This window comes from Lissotriton vulgaris, chromosome 10 (genome assembly GCF_964263255.1).
Source record: "Lissotriton vulgaris chromosome 10, aLisVul1.2, whole genome shotgun sequence".
In the NCBI taxonomy this organism is placed as follows: Eukaryota; Metazoa; Chordata; class Amphibia; order Caudata; family Salamandridae; genus Lissotriton; species Lissotriton vulgaris.
The window spans coordinates 68,338,582-68,354,332 of NC_141698.1; the positions used below are offsets into that span (position 1 = coordinate 68,338,582).

Consider the following 15,751-nt stretch of genomic DNA (forward strand, 5'->3'; position numbering starts at 1 on the left):
CAGCGATCGACTACCTTTTGTTAAAACATGGACATGAGTGTTCTGATTTTGAAGGCCTATGCTGTTTTAATTTGTCCGATCACTCTAAATCAATCCAAGCCCATATTGACAAACTCCACGACTTGACTGTAGAAATTAGACAGCATATTGATCAGGGCTGGTTCGACTGGCTCTTTACTTGGTTACCTGACTTGCATTCTTTACGACAGATTTTAGGGGGTAATATTATTTCCATTTGTATTTTAATAGCTATCTGCTGCTTTATTCAGTGCATTCCTTCCCTACTCCAGTATTGTAGATTTGGCAAGAGACATAGATCAGTTAATTTTGTTTCCTACTATTCCTCCACTGACGTTAGTTCTATTTAGAATATAATCAATAGACTGGAGTCAAGGGGTGTAATGTAATGGCTGACTTTTATTGGCCCTTTTAGAGGGAGAATGATGGAGAATGACTCCAGTCTATCAGCCTTATAGTATAGGGATTAGGACTATAAGTAGGACCCCTTCATGAGACACAGTAGGGTATTTTCGTACCCCTTTCCTTAGATCAGGGCTTATGAATTAAAGCTAGGGGATAAATATATAAGTATTAGTCATGATCCATCCTTTTGCTAGAGTGTTAGGATATTTTCCATGGAGTTATGCGTATTTTGGGCCCTGTAGGCCTTAAACGGGACAGACTCCATCTTGCCCTCTGCCTGGTAGCTCGAGAGGCCTTTTAGGTCAAGTGTAATGTTTTAGTTTTAAGCTGTTGTTCGCTTGGAGAGAACCGGCTCAGGCTGGCCCTTATCGAAGGAATGTATTTTTCTCCACTCCGAAGACACAACTTCAGGCCGGCCGGCTGGGAACGTGTCCTTGGTACGGGGAGGTACAAGAATTTGGTGGGCGGCAGGTTACTGGCCGTAACTTTCCATGAAGGGACAGGCTTTGATATTAGCGAAGGTGTTAGACAGTTAGAGAGTTAGTTCGTAGGCGGCAGCTAGCCGTTAGCATCTCTGCTATTAATTATTTCCACGGCGGACAGTCGCCATCTTTGAAGTCCGAGAAAGATTTAAGACCGAGACTCTCTGAGAAAGACTGGAGGCGAAATAGTGCGGAGCGCACAGAGACAGAGAGAGAGAGAGATACGGTAGCTAATAACCAGCAAGGTTCCAGTGACTTGGAGGGAAGCAGAAGAGATTGAGCCTAGCGGTGCAGACGTGTACTTGTGACGGCTGGGGTGTGACTTCAAGACGAGCCAAGACACAGAGACGAGAAGGGAACCTAGATGACTGCCGAGCCCCGACTTCACATTAACCAGGTGACCTCCGCCCTTTCCTTAAATAAGCGCGCATTCTAACCTTTACCTTTCCTTTGCAGAAACTACATTGCATAGTATTGTGTTGTATGTTTATTATCAATAAATATCCTAGTTCTTAGTGAACTGACATGTGCCTTGTATTCTTGTACAATCATGGTAACTGAAACTTCTAGTTGAGCATTGTTTGCATGAGCGGATGTGAAATCCCGATCAGGTAAGGAGTGATCAAGCAAATAGGAAGCGAGGGGACCTTGGATGCCAGGAGCAGAAGGTACATATTATAATTTGGAAAACCGTACTAACTTTCATTGTCATAGTTTTATTCCAAGTAGATAAATGAGAAGTTGCTCCCATAGGTGTCCATAGGAAAGTGGTCGTCGTTGATATACGGCGTTAATGAGAGCGCTGGGGGGGATACCAGCGTGGAGGTTCGCCGGATTGTGAACCGTGTGTAAGTGAGAGCGCTGGGGGGGATACCAGCGTGGAGGTTCGCCGGATTGTGAACCGTGTGTAAATGAGAGCATTGGGACTGCAGGCCCGTGTGTAGACACGAAGGATTGTGTGTCATATCTGCCCTAGGGTAGATTAGTCTGGGTCTGAGCGACCGCGAGACTAGCTGATGTGAATAAGATATGGTAGAAAATCTATGCATGTGTATTGCTTTTTCCCCATCCTTAGGTACGAACTGTACATATATGTATCCATACCCATTGTAAATACGTTCTAAGGAGGGAGGTGATTACGTTCTGGCTGGGTTAGAGGGGCCCCTAGGGGCTGATTCCATCTAAGCGGAAAATCCGGCCATTACATCGCCTCAGCCCACTGCCTGCCGGAGAGCCCCTCAAGACGCATTTTTCCCTCAGGATAGGGTTCTGGGCTGTATAACATTTAGAGGCGTTGCCTAGGGTGTCTATTGTGCAAGCCTGTCCCTCCACTTTTGATTTTCACTGCATTTTGGTCGAGTTGTTTGCTCTGCCTGTTAGGCTTGCTTGGGGCTGTCACCCCCCCTGACTGGGTCGCTTGGTTCCCGCCTTGACCCTTATTGCTTATACTTTTGTGGGCTTATTGGTGCTTATATATATATATTTATATATATACTTCCTCTGTGGTGTGTATTTTTCTTTTTTCATCCACCATGGCTGAATATGAGGATGCTGATGAATATTTTTATGATGAGGAGCCCGAGGAGTCTTTTGAGTACGACTTGGTCGATGCCCTTGACCAAGGGGTCGGACATTCTGTCAATACTGCGCTAGTCCACGCAATCGGACCTCTGAAGCGCCATTTGACGGATTACGCTCAGCAGCAGGGCTGGATCCCTTCCTCTTCTGCCAAACACTCCTCTAGGTCACCTAAGAACCCTCATACATCTGACTTTATGAAGTTGGCTCAATCCTTATCTGCCCCTACTGTCTCTAAGAGGTCCCATGCTCCTCCCCCGGACACGGAGGACACCTCCTCCTCTTCGCCTTCAGGTCCCTCTGGTCTTCCCCCTGCTAAAAGGTCACGCAAAGAGCACTTTGTTGACGCATCTTCCCATCCCCCGATCCTGACATTTGAGCCTACGGATATCATACATCCAAACTCCAAGATTTGGTCCCCTGCGCCGGAGGTTGCTGATTATATCCAGGCTCACATTCGTGATTCCTTTGAACAAGAAGTGCGCTCTCGGTTACGTTCAGAGTGCCCTCGCCCGGAGTTGGAGGATAAATTGGCTGACACCCCGGAGGTCGATCCCACTATCTTGACATACCTCAAGAAATTCACCAAAGACCCAAAGAAAGGGATTGATCGCTCTTGGCGCCTGTGTCAGGATAAACTTCTTGATCTTCTTGGCCCCCTAACGAAGATCCTGGATTTGGGTTACCAGGCACAAGGGTCGGCGTCAGGCATCGACCCGGATGAACTTATTGGTTGGGCCCAACGGGCTATCTGTTTCCTCGGAAACGCGAACTGTGCCCTGTCCACCGAACGTAGGCGTTCCATATTATTGAAAATGGATCCCCGGTTGTCTGAATTGGCGACATCTGAGTCTGGCCCCTTGGCCCAGGGTCTCCTGTTTGGCCAACCATTTTTGAAAGAATTAACGAAGTTCGTTGCCACCTTTAGTGGCCTCGACAAGGCGCAGTCTTCCTTGCGCAGGGCGTTCCGCCCGGTTTTTGCCAGGGCCGGACGTTCTGGGGGACGTTCGTTCGGCCGAGGTTCTGGTCAGCAGCGTGGCCAGCAGTCCCATCAGGGAGGTGGCGGACAGCGTCAACAGCAACAGTCCTCCTACTCCGGCTCCAAAACGACCTTCTACCCCTCCCGTAAAGGTCGTGGTCAAGGCAACAAGGGAGGATATGGTGGAAACCAGGGAGGCCGCCAGGATTTCTCCTCAACAGGTGAGCTTGATTCCTTACGACAGTGTTGTTCTGGGGGGCAGTGTGCAATTTTTTCTACAGAATTGGCGCACGATCTCAAACGATGCATGGATCTTGCAGACAGTTCAAGGGTACCACATCGAATTTTATCACCCTCCCCTTCAGGGTCCCGTCCCTTTACCCCTTGTTTTTTCCCAACGAGATCGGGAGGTGATCTCCGAGGAAATCGATTCTCTTCTTCTCAAAGGGGCCATTGTGCGCACGACCCTACATCCACAGGGGTTCGTCAGCAATGTGTTTCTGGTGGAGAAGAAAGGGGGAGGGTCTCGCCTTGTGCTCAATCTCAAGGAGTTCAACAACGGGGTGGTCTATCGCCACTTCAAGATGGAGGGCATCCATCTTCTCAGGGATCTTCTTCGCAAGGGCGACTGGATGGTTCGCCTGGATTTGAAGGACGCTTACTTGTCCGTTCCCATCTTTCCGCCTCATCGCCGTTTTCTGCAGTTCCAATGGTCGGGGGAGTGGTTCGAGTACACGGTTCTCCCGTTCGGTCTCTCGTCCGCCCCATGGTGCTTCACGAAGCTCCTGAGACCAGTCATGGAATCGCTGCGTGCACGGGGGGTGCGGCTAATAGTGTATCTGGACGACATTCTTTTGATGGCTCAGTGCCCGCTGCAACTACGTTCCCATTTATCTTGGACAATCGATCTGCTTCAGTCTCTCGGATTTCTAGTGAATCCTCAGAAATCTCATTTACAACCCACTCAATCGATAGAGTTTCTGGGTTTCCTTGTGGACTCGGTCTCTTGCCAACTTCTTTTGCCTGCCCAGAAGGTCAGGTCTATCAAGAGGGAGTTGAAGTCACTGTTGTCTGCACCGAACGTATCGTTGCGGTCGATCGCTCGGGTTGTCGGACTATTGGCCTCTTCCATTCAGGCGATCTTTCCGGGTCCCCTACATTATCGGGCCCTGCAACGTCTCAAGATCCGACACTTGCAGAAGGGTCTTCGTTATTCCGATCTTGTTCCTCTGTCCCAAGATGCGAAGTCGGAGATGATGTGGTGGCTCCATCACATGGAAGCCTGGAACGGGAAAGCCCTGTTCGGCTCAACTCCGGACTTGGTTTTGGAGTCGGATGCGAGTCTATGGGGCTGGGGAGCCCGTTGCGGGGACTTGACAACGGGCGGCCGTTGGTCTCAAGACGAATTAGCCCTTCACATCAATTGCCTGGAACTTCTGGCGGGATCATTTGCGATTCGCAGCCTAGCTCCACAGGCCACCAGCTGTTGCATTTTGCTCCGCATGGACAACGTCTCAGCGGTGAGATATGTGAACAAACTGGGGGGGACGCGGTCGAAAATGTTAGCAGAGATTGCGAAGGATTTCTGGCATTTCTGCCTTCAGAGGAAGATCACTCTTATTGCAGAGTATCTCCCAGGTCGCCAGAATCAGGTGGCCGACTGGAACTCTCGCCATCTGCTGGACTTCAGCGACTGGCGCCTTCACCCTCGGGTCTTTCGAACCCTGTCTCGCCTTTGGGGTCGCCCTTGGATCGATCTCTTCGCCTCTCGCCTCAATGTTCAACTGCCCAAGTTTTACAGCTGGCGTCCGGATCCGGAGGCTCTGGCCACGGATGCCTTTCTCCAGACTTGGCCTCCTCAGCTTTGCTATGCTTTTCCCCCATTCGCGATGATTCCGCAAGTCTTGGCCAGAACGAAGCAGTTTCTATCGGAGATCATTCTGATCACTCCTCTTTGGAGAGCTCAAGCGTGGTTTCCGGACCTTCTGGAAATGAGTTGCTCGACTCCATTCCTGCTTCCAACGAAGTGGAACTTGCTGTTGGATCCTCTGCTCCATCCACATCCTCTAATTCTGTCGGGCCAGCTCCGTCTGGTGGCGTGGCATCTTTCGGGGAACGCTGGAAAGTCCCTGGCTTATCTGGAGACGCTGAGAGATTTATCAATGAAGCTTGGGCCCCCAACACGCGCAAGCGTTATGCGTCAGCTTGGCGTCGGTGGTGTGATTGGTGTTCTGAACGAAACCTGGATCCCGCTTCAGCAGATGTCTCTCTAGTTGTTAATTTTCTTGCTTCCATCGCTTCTTCTGGTTCTGCTTACAGGACTGTCAATTCTTTTCGCTCCGCTCTCTCTGCGGGCCATGATTTAGTCGACGGGAAGCCTATTGGGGAACATCATCTCATCTCTACATTACTGCGTGGAGTTCGGATGGCTAAGCCGCCATGTCCGAAATATGTCGCTCTATGGGATGTCTCCGTTGTGTTACGTTTTCTGGAAGCTTGGCCTCCCAACGCTTCTCTGTCTCGTAAGCAATTGTCTGTGAAATTGACAATGCTTTTATGCTTGGTATCTTGTAAGCGTGTTTCGGATGTACGCGCGTTAGATCTCGTGGGTCGTTCTTTTTCCCCAGAAGGCGTTACTTTTACGGTTTCCAGACGTACCAAGACTAATCTGTCTACTGTCACTTACCCAGCGTTTCCTCACAATCCACAATTGTGTGTGGTCCGCTGCATAAAAGATTATGAGGTGAGTACTGCTCCTTTTCGTCAGGATTTGTCTGGACAGTTGTTGATTGCTTTGCAAAAGCCTTTTAAGCCTGTGGCGCCAGCTACTCTGGCTCGTTGGGTGCGCTGGCTTATGTCCGAGGCAGGAATTGATGTCTCCATTTTTGGAGCTCATTCCGCGAGGGGTGCCATGGCCTCTAAGGCTTTTCATGTTGGTGTAAGTTTGCAAGACATTGTGAAGACGGCTGATTGGTCTTCTGATACTGTGTTTAAGACATATTATTTCAAACCCATTGTGGATATTGCTTCTGTTGTGGTGGACAAGCTTTGAACAAGCATAATCTGAGCCTCCTGTCCTGCCATAGAATTAAAAATTTGCAAACATTCGTGACAAGAATTTTCAATTCTATTAAGGACACGGAGGCGAGGATTATCCCACCCATTTGTATTCTACTGCATTGTTTATGTTGCATCTTTGCTTTGCTATGATCTGCAATGTTTCTTGCATTAATTTTTTCCCCACCCTATGTGATGCTACCTTTCCAAGGTTTTGGGGATATGTGTTACGGCTCTGTTTTTCTTTCAGGTTCGGACCAGAAGTGATCCTTCATCTTGGTCTCTCCTGCACTGTTTTCCGCTCCTTGGAGGCTGGATCTGCTGTGTTTCCTGATGCAACTTCTTCACTTTTGGATGGTTGCCTGTTTCCTGTTGGCCTCTTTTGCGGTTTGCCTTCGGACTTTTCCTTCAGGATGGTCGGCGGTACTTTCTTGAAATGACTTTTGACTGTTCATAATTTCCTGGGCAAAGAAAGAGGAAGTGTTGTCCTCTATGGTGACTTATATAGCATGTAGTCTCTATGGTTGCCTAAGGGCTCATGGGAGTTGTAGTTTGCTGTTTTTCTTTACTATGTTCCCATTGGCTGCTGTTGGTAGTAAAGAAATCGAGAAAGCATAATCCTCGCCTCCGTGTCCTTAATAGAATTGAAAATTCTTGTCACGAATGTTTGCAAATTTTTAATTCCGTGAAAGCGCATTTCCGGTGTATGTGTGCAATGTAAGTGTGCATTTCCTCTCTTGGTCTGCATATAAATTCCGTGAAAGCGCATTTCCGTTCTATGTGTGCAATGTAAGTGTGTTGTGAAGGTATGGCCCTGTAAACGCCCACATTTGTTGTTTGAGACGCCCACGGCCACGTTCTTACACACAACCATGCCCCCAAGGGACTACTTTGACACTTTTGGCATTTTTGCTTTTTTAATGTATATGGTGTAGACATGTATAGCCTATGTCCTTCTGCTATATCTCCCCTTTCAAATGGTGTATTGGGTGTAGTGATTGGTGCATTACTTTTGTAGTTTACCTGGCTCAAAGGTTTGTGTTCTTTCTTTATAATAGTAGTATAGATATATATATATCCTTCTCTCCCTTCTCTTTTCTCCCCTTCCCTGAATACATTCTCTGTCCCTCCCTCACTCTCTTTCTCTTGAAGCCCCCTGTGCCTGCTGCAGTAATCCCAGCGAGCTGTAGAAAGTGGCAGAGGCAACAGCCACGCCCAGAGTCTCCAATCAATGACTCCGCCCACTCTGAGAATGCTTGAAAGAATCATAGACTATTCCTGCCCTGCCTTCCAGCAGCACTAGAGCCTGTCCTACCCTTTGAGCCCCCCTGGCCCTCGCTGCACCCCCCCCCCCCCCCCCCCCCCATGGCTCCCGCTCAGCACCTGCTCGGGAGCTGGTAAATCGAATATTGGAATCATGGATAACTATGTGGAAAAGGACGAGATAATCATGGGAACACGTGATTATTCCACGTTACTGGGACGTGAAGTTGTAATTAGAAGTGTAGGAATTACCGACAGGAGTTGGTGATTGAGGCACTGGTAATTTTGGCACCACTGCACCGTGCAACTCATTGTCGGCACTTATACAGATGCAGGGGCTTATTTACAAGCCCCTTGCGTGACTTTTGCGTCACTTTTCCCATGTTAAAAATGACGCAAAAGTGGCCCAAGCGGCTTGTAAATAAGTCCCGCAATGTGCAGCAAATGTTTACTGAAGAATTCAATATAATAGTGTTTTTTTTTTTAAAAACGGAGATAAAAGTGGTTAAAGCGGAAAGATGAGTTTACAACATTGCGTGTGTCTAGATGCACTAATATTTGTGCAGCTCAAACCTCTCTGGTGGACAATGGCGCAAACGTAATAGCAGGGACCTATGCACCACTAGGCCTCAGTCAGAAGCAGGGCCGCTGGAATTATGCATCAGGGGAGGGCCAAATTATGTGGCAGGTTTGACTATGCGGCAAGAAAAGGCAAATTATGTGGCTTGATGCATCACGTTTTGTGGTAGTAATATTTCATTAGTCTTGCATTTTTAGGTCTTGCCTGCCAATGAGCTTGCGCATTGCTGGCGAGAGATATAGAGGGTCACCAGAAAATCTTACCAAGGGGGCTTTGGAATGCGGATTATGGCCAGTGCATGTGCGACGGGAGCGCGCTCGCCAATGTGCTCCCCCCCATCAGACTTGAAAGAAAGCCGCTCGCACACCACCATTTGTCTGAGCCTCGGCATCAGACTTCAAAGGCTGCCACTCCCCCGCCCACCCCCCGCCACAGCAATGCCGAGAGCTTGTTTTTTTTCATTATATGATTTTGCAGCCACTGCTTGTTGTTAGTACATGCCTTTGAGTAACTTTTTGTGGCATTCACTTTTTAGCCCTGCAGGGCTTTGTTTACCTGTGTGGCTTTTGAAATCTTCGTAACGCTTTGTCTTTCTTCCGTTTAGCAACAGAACTAATTTTTTTAATGCATCTATGGTACAATTCTAACTAGTATTTTTTTTATATCTACGCATAAACAGCATCTTAATACCCCGTAACTATATCAGTTTTAAAAATCATGCAAACACTATAACTGTTGAAGCAGGAGAAAACATAAAACAGCCCATTTGTTTTAATTTATTAGTAGCTCCTTCAGCCTCTTTCTTCCCCGTCCCACGTCTTCCCCATTCGCCGTCTCTCTTCTCTCGACTCTTTCTTTCGGATTCTCTTCCCTTCCTGTGTATCCTCTGCCTGCATTCCACAGTCTCTCGCTAACCGTTTGCTTTCAAGCTCTCAATTACCCTTCCCTCCTACCGCAGTCTGCCCTTTTCCATAGGTCTTTCTTCTCTGTGTGCCCGCTCTGCCTCCTCAGTTTCCTCCTCTGTTTCACTGTCAGTCTTTCTTTTGCGACCTTCTCTCCCTCCCTCTTTCCTTTCAGTCTACACACTATTTACTTCACCCTCATTTCTCTTTCGCCGTGTGCCTCTCTTGTCTCTATCCCTTCCTATCTTTCCTATTACTCTGCCTTGAACCTCGCTCCATCCTGTCTCACTTCCTCTGCCTCTTTCTAATGTCTCTCTCCGTTTCACCTCCTTCGAATTCTGGAGTTTTGCGCTTCTTTCTCCAAGTCGCCTCCCCGTAACCTCTATTTAATTTTTTTCATTTTTTCTTTCTCTCTATTTCATCTCTCTTGGTCTCATATTTATTTTACTCTTTCTGTTCCGGCCTACTTACGACTGACTCTTTAACTTCCCCGCCTCTCACTACTGCACGCCTCACACTGCTGCACGCCTCACACTGCTGCACACCTCACACTGCTGCACGCCTCACACTGCTGCATGCTGCACACTGCTGCATGATACACTGCTGCACGCCACACACTGCTGCACGCCACACACTGCTGCACGCCTTACACTGCTGCACGCCTCACACTGCTGCACGCCTCACACTGCTGCACGCCTCACACTGCTGCACGCTGCACACTGATGTATTACTCACACTGCTGCATGCTGCACACTGCCAAACGCTGCACACTGCTGCACGTCTCACACTGCTGCATTCCTCACACTGCTGCACGCCTCACATTGCTGCACACCTCACACTGCTGCACGCCTCACACTGCTGCATGCTGCACACTGCTGCACAATACACTGCTGCACGGCACACACTGCTGCACGCCACACACTGCTGCACGCCTCACACTGCTGCACGCCTCACACTGCTGCACGCCTCACACTGCTGCACACCTCACACTGCTGCACGCCTCACTCTGCTGCATGCTGCACACTGCTGCACGATACACTGCTGCATGCCACACACTGCTGCACGCCACACACTGCTGCATGCCTCACACTGCTGCACGCCTCAAACTGCTGCACGCCTCACACTGCTGCATGCTGCACACTGATGTATTACTCACACTGCTGCATGCTGCACACTGCCAAACGCTGCACACTGCTGCACGCCACACACTGCTGCATGCCTCACACTGCTGCTCGCCTCACACTGCTGCACGCCTCACACTGCTGCACGCTGCACACTGATGTATTACTCACACTGCTGCATGCTGCACACTGCCAAACGCTGCACACTGCTGCACGTCTCACACTGCTGCACGCCTCACACTGCTGCACACCTCACACTGCTGCACGCCTCACACTGCTGCATGCTGCACACTGCTGCACAATACACTGCTGCACGGCACACACTGCTGCACGCCACACACTGCTGCATGCCTCACACTGCTGCACGCCTCACACTGCTGCACGTCTCACACTGCTGCACGCTGCACACTGATGTATTACTCACACTACTGCATGCTGCACACTGCCAAACGCTGCACACTGCTGCACGTCTCACACTGCTGCACGCCTCACACTGCTGCACACTGCTGCATTACTCACACTGCTGCATGCCACACACTTCTGCACGCCTCACACTGCTGCACGCCTCACACTGCTGCACGCCTCACACTGCTGCACGCCACACTGCTGCACGCCACACTGCTGCACACCTCACACTGCTGCACGCCTCACACTGCTGCATGGCTCACACTGCTGCACGCCACACACTGCTGCATGCTACACACTGCTAAACGCCTCACAATGCTGCACGCCTCACAGTGCTGCATGCCTCACACTGCTGCATTACTCACACTGCTGCATGCTGCACACTGCTGCATGCCTCACACTGCTGCACGCCTCACACTGCTGCACGCCTCACACTGCTGCACGCCTCACACTGCTGCATTACTCACACTGCTGCATGCCACACACTGCTGCACGTCACACACTGCTGCATGCCACACACTGCTGCACGCCTCACGCTGCTGCATGCCTCACGCTGCTGCACGCCTCACAATGCTGCACACTGCATACGGCTGCATTACTCACACTGCTCCATGCTGCACACTGCTGCACGGCAAAATTCTGCATGCCTCACACTGCTGCACGCCTTACACTGCTGCACACTGCTGCATGCCTCACACTGCTGCACATGGAATACTGCTGCATTACTCACACTGCTGCACGACACACTGCTGCATGCCTCACACTGCTGCACGCCTTACACTGCTGCACACTGCTGCATGCCTCACACTGTGGCATGCCTCACACTGCGGCATGCCTCACACTTCTGCACGTGGAATACTGCTGCATTACTCACACTGCTGCACGACACACTGCTGCACGCCACACACTGCTGCATGCCACACACTGCTGCACGCCACACACTGCTGCCCGCCACACACTGCTGCCCGCCACACACTGCTGCACGCCACACACTGCTGCACACCACACACTGCTGCACATATCTGCATTACTCACACTGCTGCATGCTGCACACCGCTGCATGACACAATGCTGCACGCCTCACACTGCTGCACGCCACACACTGCTGCACGCCACACACTGCTGCACGCCACACACTGCTGCACGCCACACACTGCTGCACGCCTCACACTGCTGCACGCCTCACACTGCTGCACGCCTCACACTACTCCACGTTGCACACTGCTGCATGCTGCACACTGCTGAATGCTGCACACTCCTGCATTACTCACACTGCTGCATGCTGCACACTGCTGCATGCCTCACACTGCTGCACGCCTCACACTGCTGCACGCTTCACTGCTGCACGCTGCATACTGCTGCATTACTCACACTGCTGCACGCCACACACTGCTGCACGCCTCACGCTGCTGCATGCCTCACAACACCACCACATCACTCAGGGACACCACCATATCACTCTAGGACACCACCACATCACTTTACGACACCACCACATCACTCAGGGACACCACCACATCACTCAGGAACACCATCCAATCACTCAGGAACACCATCCAATCACTCAGGGACACCACCACATCACTCAGGGGCACCACCACATCACTCAGGGGCACCACCACATCACTCAGGGGCACCACCACATCACTCAGGGGCACCATTCAGGGGCACCACCACATCACTCAGGGACACCACCACATCACTCATTGACACCACCACATCACTTAGGAACACCACCACATCACTCAGGGACATCACATCACTCAGGAACACCACCACATCACTCGGGGACACCACCACATCACTCGGGGACACCACAACATCACTCAGGGGCACCACCACATCACTCAGGGGCACCAATCTGGGGCACCACCACATCACTCAAGGACACCACCACATCACTCAGGAACAGTACCACATCACTCAGGAGCACCACCACATCACTCTGGGACACCACCACATCACTCAGGGACACAACCACACCACTGAGGGACACCACCACATCACTCAGAGGCACCACTTAGGGGAACCACCACATCACTCAGGGGCACCACCACATCACTCAGGGACACCACCACATCACTTGGGGACACCACCACATCACTCGGGGACACCACAACATCACTCAGGGGCACCACCACATCACTCAGGGGCACCAATCAGTGGCACCACCACTTCACTCAAGGACACCACCACATCACTCAGGAATACTACCACATCACTCAGGAGCACCACCACATCACTCGGTGACACAACCACACCACTCAGGGACACCACCACATCACTCAGGGGCACCACTTAGGGGAACCACCACATCACTCAGGGGCACCACCACATCACTCAGGGACACCACCACATCACTTGGGGACACCACCACATCACTCGGGGACACCACAACATCACTCAGGGGCACCACCACATCACTCAGGGGCACCAATCAGTGGCACCACCACTTCACTCAAGGACACCACCACATCACTCAGGAATACTACCACATCACTCAGGAGCACCACCACATCACTCGGTGACACCACCACATCACTTGGGGACACCACCACATCACTCGGGGACACCACAACATCACTCAGGGGCACCACCACATCACTCAGAGGCACCACTCAGGGGCACCACCACATCACTCAGGGACACCACCACATCACTCGGGGATACCACCACGTCACTCGGGAAAACCCCCAATTCACTCGGGGACACCACCACATCACTCGGGGACACCACCACATCACTCGGGGATACCACCACGTCACTCGGGGACACCACCACGTCACTCGGGGGACACCACCACATCACTCTGGGACACCACCACATCACTCTGGGACACCACCACATCACTCTGGGACACACGAAAAGGGTCACCTTCTTGATGGGGTACTCAGTAATGATAATAGACTGGAAGTAGGAACCCCATTGCCTCTTACTTGGACAGACCACTATTTAATACCCATACAGTGGACTCCAGCTATGTCATTGCAGCCCCCCCCCCTCGCACTACCCTATTTGGGAGAGACTGGTCCAAAGTCTCCCCAGTCCAATGGGCTAACTTGCTCTCCGCGGCCCCCCCCCAAAATGTGACAGACCCTGCACTGCAGTATGAGAACTACATCAGTTGGCTGTGTACAGCCCTGGACTCTATTGCACCTATTAAAGCCCTCAAAGAAAAAACTAAATCCAAGGATTCACCCTGGTATACTCCCCAACTTAAAGAATTAAAAAGGGGGTGCAGAAGACTTGAAAGAAATTGGAGGATTTCCCGTAGCAAGTTAGATAAAACCACCCATCTTGAAGCCATCAAAAAATATAAAATAGAAATTAGACGGACTAAAACCTTATACTTCGAGGAAAATTTTTTAACTGCCTCCAACTCTTCCAGAGAAATCTTTCAGATTGCTAAATTCCTGATTGACATCCCCCCGGTTCCTGCTGATCCGAGTAAAGCTCAGGCTCGCTGTGAGAGTCAAGCTGAGTACTTTCATAGCAAAATACAAAAAATTGCCTCTGCTTTTAAATCACCTAACCTATCCCAGGATATGGAAACAACTTCACTAAATGTCATGGCTCCAAAATTAGATGAGTTTCCACTGTTGGATGAGAACTCACTTGGGGCTATCATGTTGAAAATTAAATCAGGATCTCCTACGGACCCTGCCCCTCCTTGCCAGCTAGTAAAAATTGAGAATACTGTCAAACCTGTTATCCTCAACATTTTAAATACTTCTATTACTACAGGTTCAGTACCTACTGCATGGAAAAGTGCACAAGTTAAGGCGTTGCTGAAGAAACCCACTCTGGACCCGGAAAACATGGCCAACTATCGGCCTATTTCCCTCCTTCCGTGGATCAGTAAACTCTTAGAAAAACATATCAACACGTCTATTACTCAATTTTTAGAGAAGCATCATCTCCTCCACGACTCCCAAGCTGGTTTTCGCCCCAAATTGGGAACTGAGGCGGCCCTCCTGGCAGTAACTGAGCTGGCCAGGAAACAAATGGATCAAGGCGGCACCACAGCAATCATGCTACTCGACCTTAGTGCCGCCTTTGACACTGTCAACACCAGCATTCTCCTTCTCCGCCTCCAGCAGATGGGAATCTCTGGGAAGGCCATGCATTGGCTCCAGTCCTTTCTGGAGAATCGCTCCTTTAGTGTTGTTGAGGGCACTACCTATTCAAAAGTCTGGCCCTTGGATCAAGGTGTACCCCAGGGCTCTTCATTGAGCCCTACTCTTTTTAATATTTATATGCAGCCTCTAGCTGATATAGTGCACTCATTCGGCCTTGACATAATAACTTATGCCGATGATACGCAATTAGTCGTATCTATGAATCAGGCAGACTCTCCATCTTCCAATCTAAATAACTGTTTGGTAGCGGTGGCTCAGTGGATGGCTACCTCGCATCTAAAATTGAATGGCGAGAAAACTGAGCTTATGGTGTTAGGCAATTCAGCCATTCCCAGTCCTTTGTCAGACTGGCCACCCTGTATGGGCCCTACGCCCCAACCTAAGTCCCATATAAAGAGCCTAGGTATTTGGCTGGACTCCAACCTCAGCTTTATGCAGCAAGCTACTACTCTCTCCGCCATATGCTTCGGGCTCATGCGCATGCTGAGAAAGGTGCTGCCTCTTCTTCCCTTTGAAGCTCGCAGAATAATGGTTCAAGCCATCATTTTGTCCCGCTTGGATTATGGGAACTCCCTATACTTAGGTGCCCCCTCATTTACAATAAAAAAGTTACAGGTGACACAAAACGCCGCAGCCCGCCTTCTATTAGGCCTCAACAAACGAGAATCAGCAACCATGGCCCTGAGGAAACTGCACTGGCTTCCTGTTAAGGCCAGAGTGTTGTTTAAATCTCTCTGTATCATGCACAAAGCCATGTGGAAGAATGCTCCCACTATGATCTGCTCCCTGGCAAAACCCTACCTTCCCCACAGATCCCTTAGA

The 15,751-nt window shown here is 50.3% G+C and overlaps 1 protein-coding gene across 1 annotated transcript; it reads left to right on the plus strand.

Moving 5' to 3' along the window:
• Nucleotides 1-2,361: 2,361 nt before the first annotated feature.
• On the plus strand, nucleotides 2,362-6,949 carry LOC147684670 (uncharacterized). Its single transcript, XM_086942379.1, is given in 3 exon segments — nucleotides 2,362-5,167; nucleotides 5,169-5,324; nucleotides 5,327-6,949. Coding segments are annotated over 3 exon segments (4,074 nt in total). The 5' UTR covers nucleotides 2,362-2,437; the 3' UTR covers nucleotides 6,515-6,949.
• Nucleotides 6,950-15,751: the final 8,802 nt, after the last annotated feature.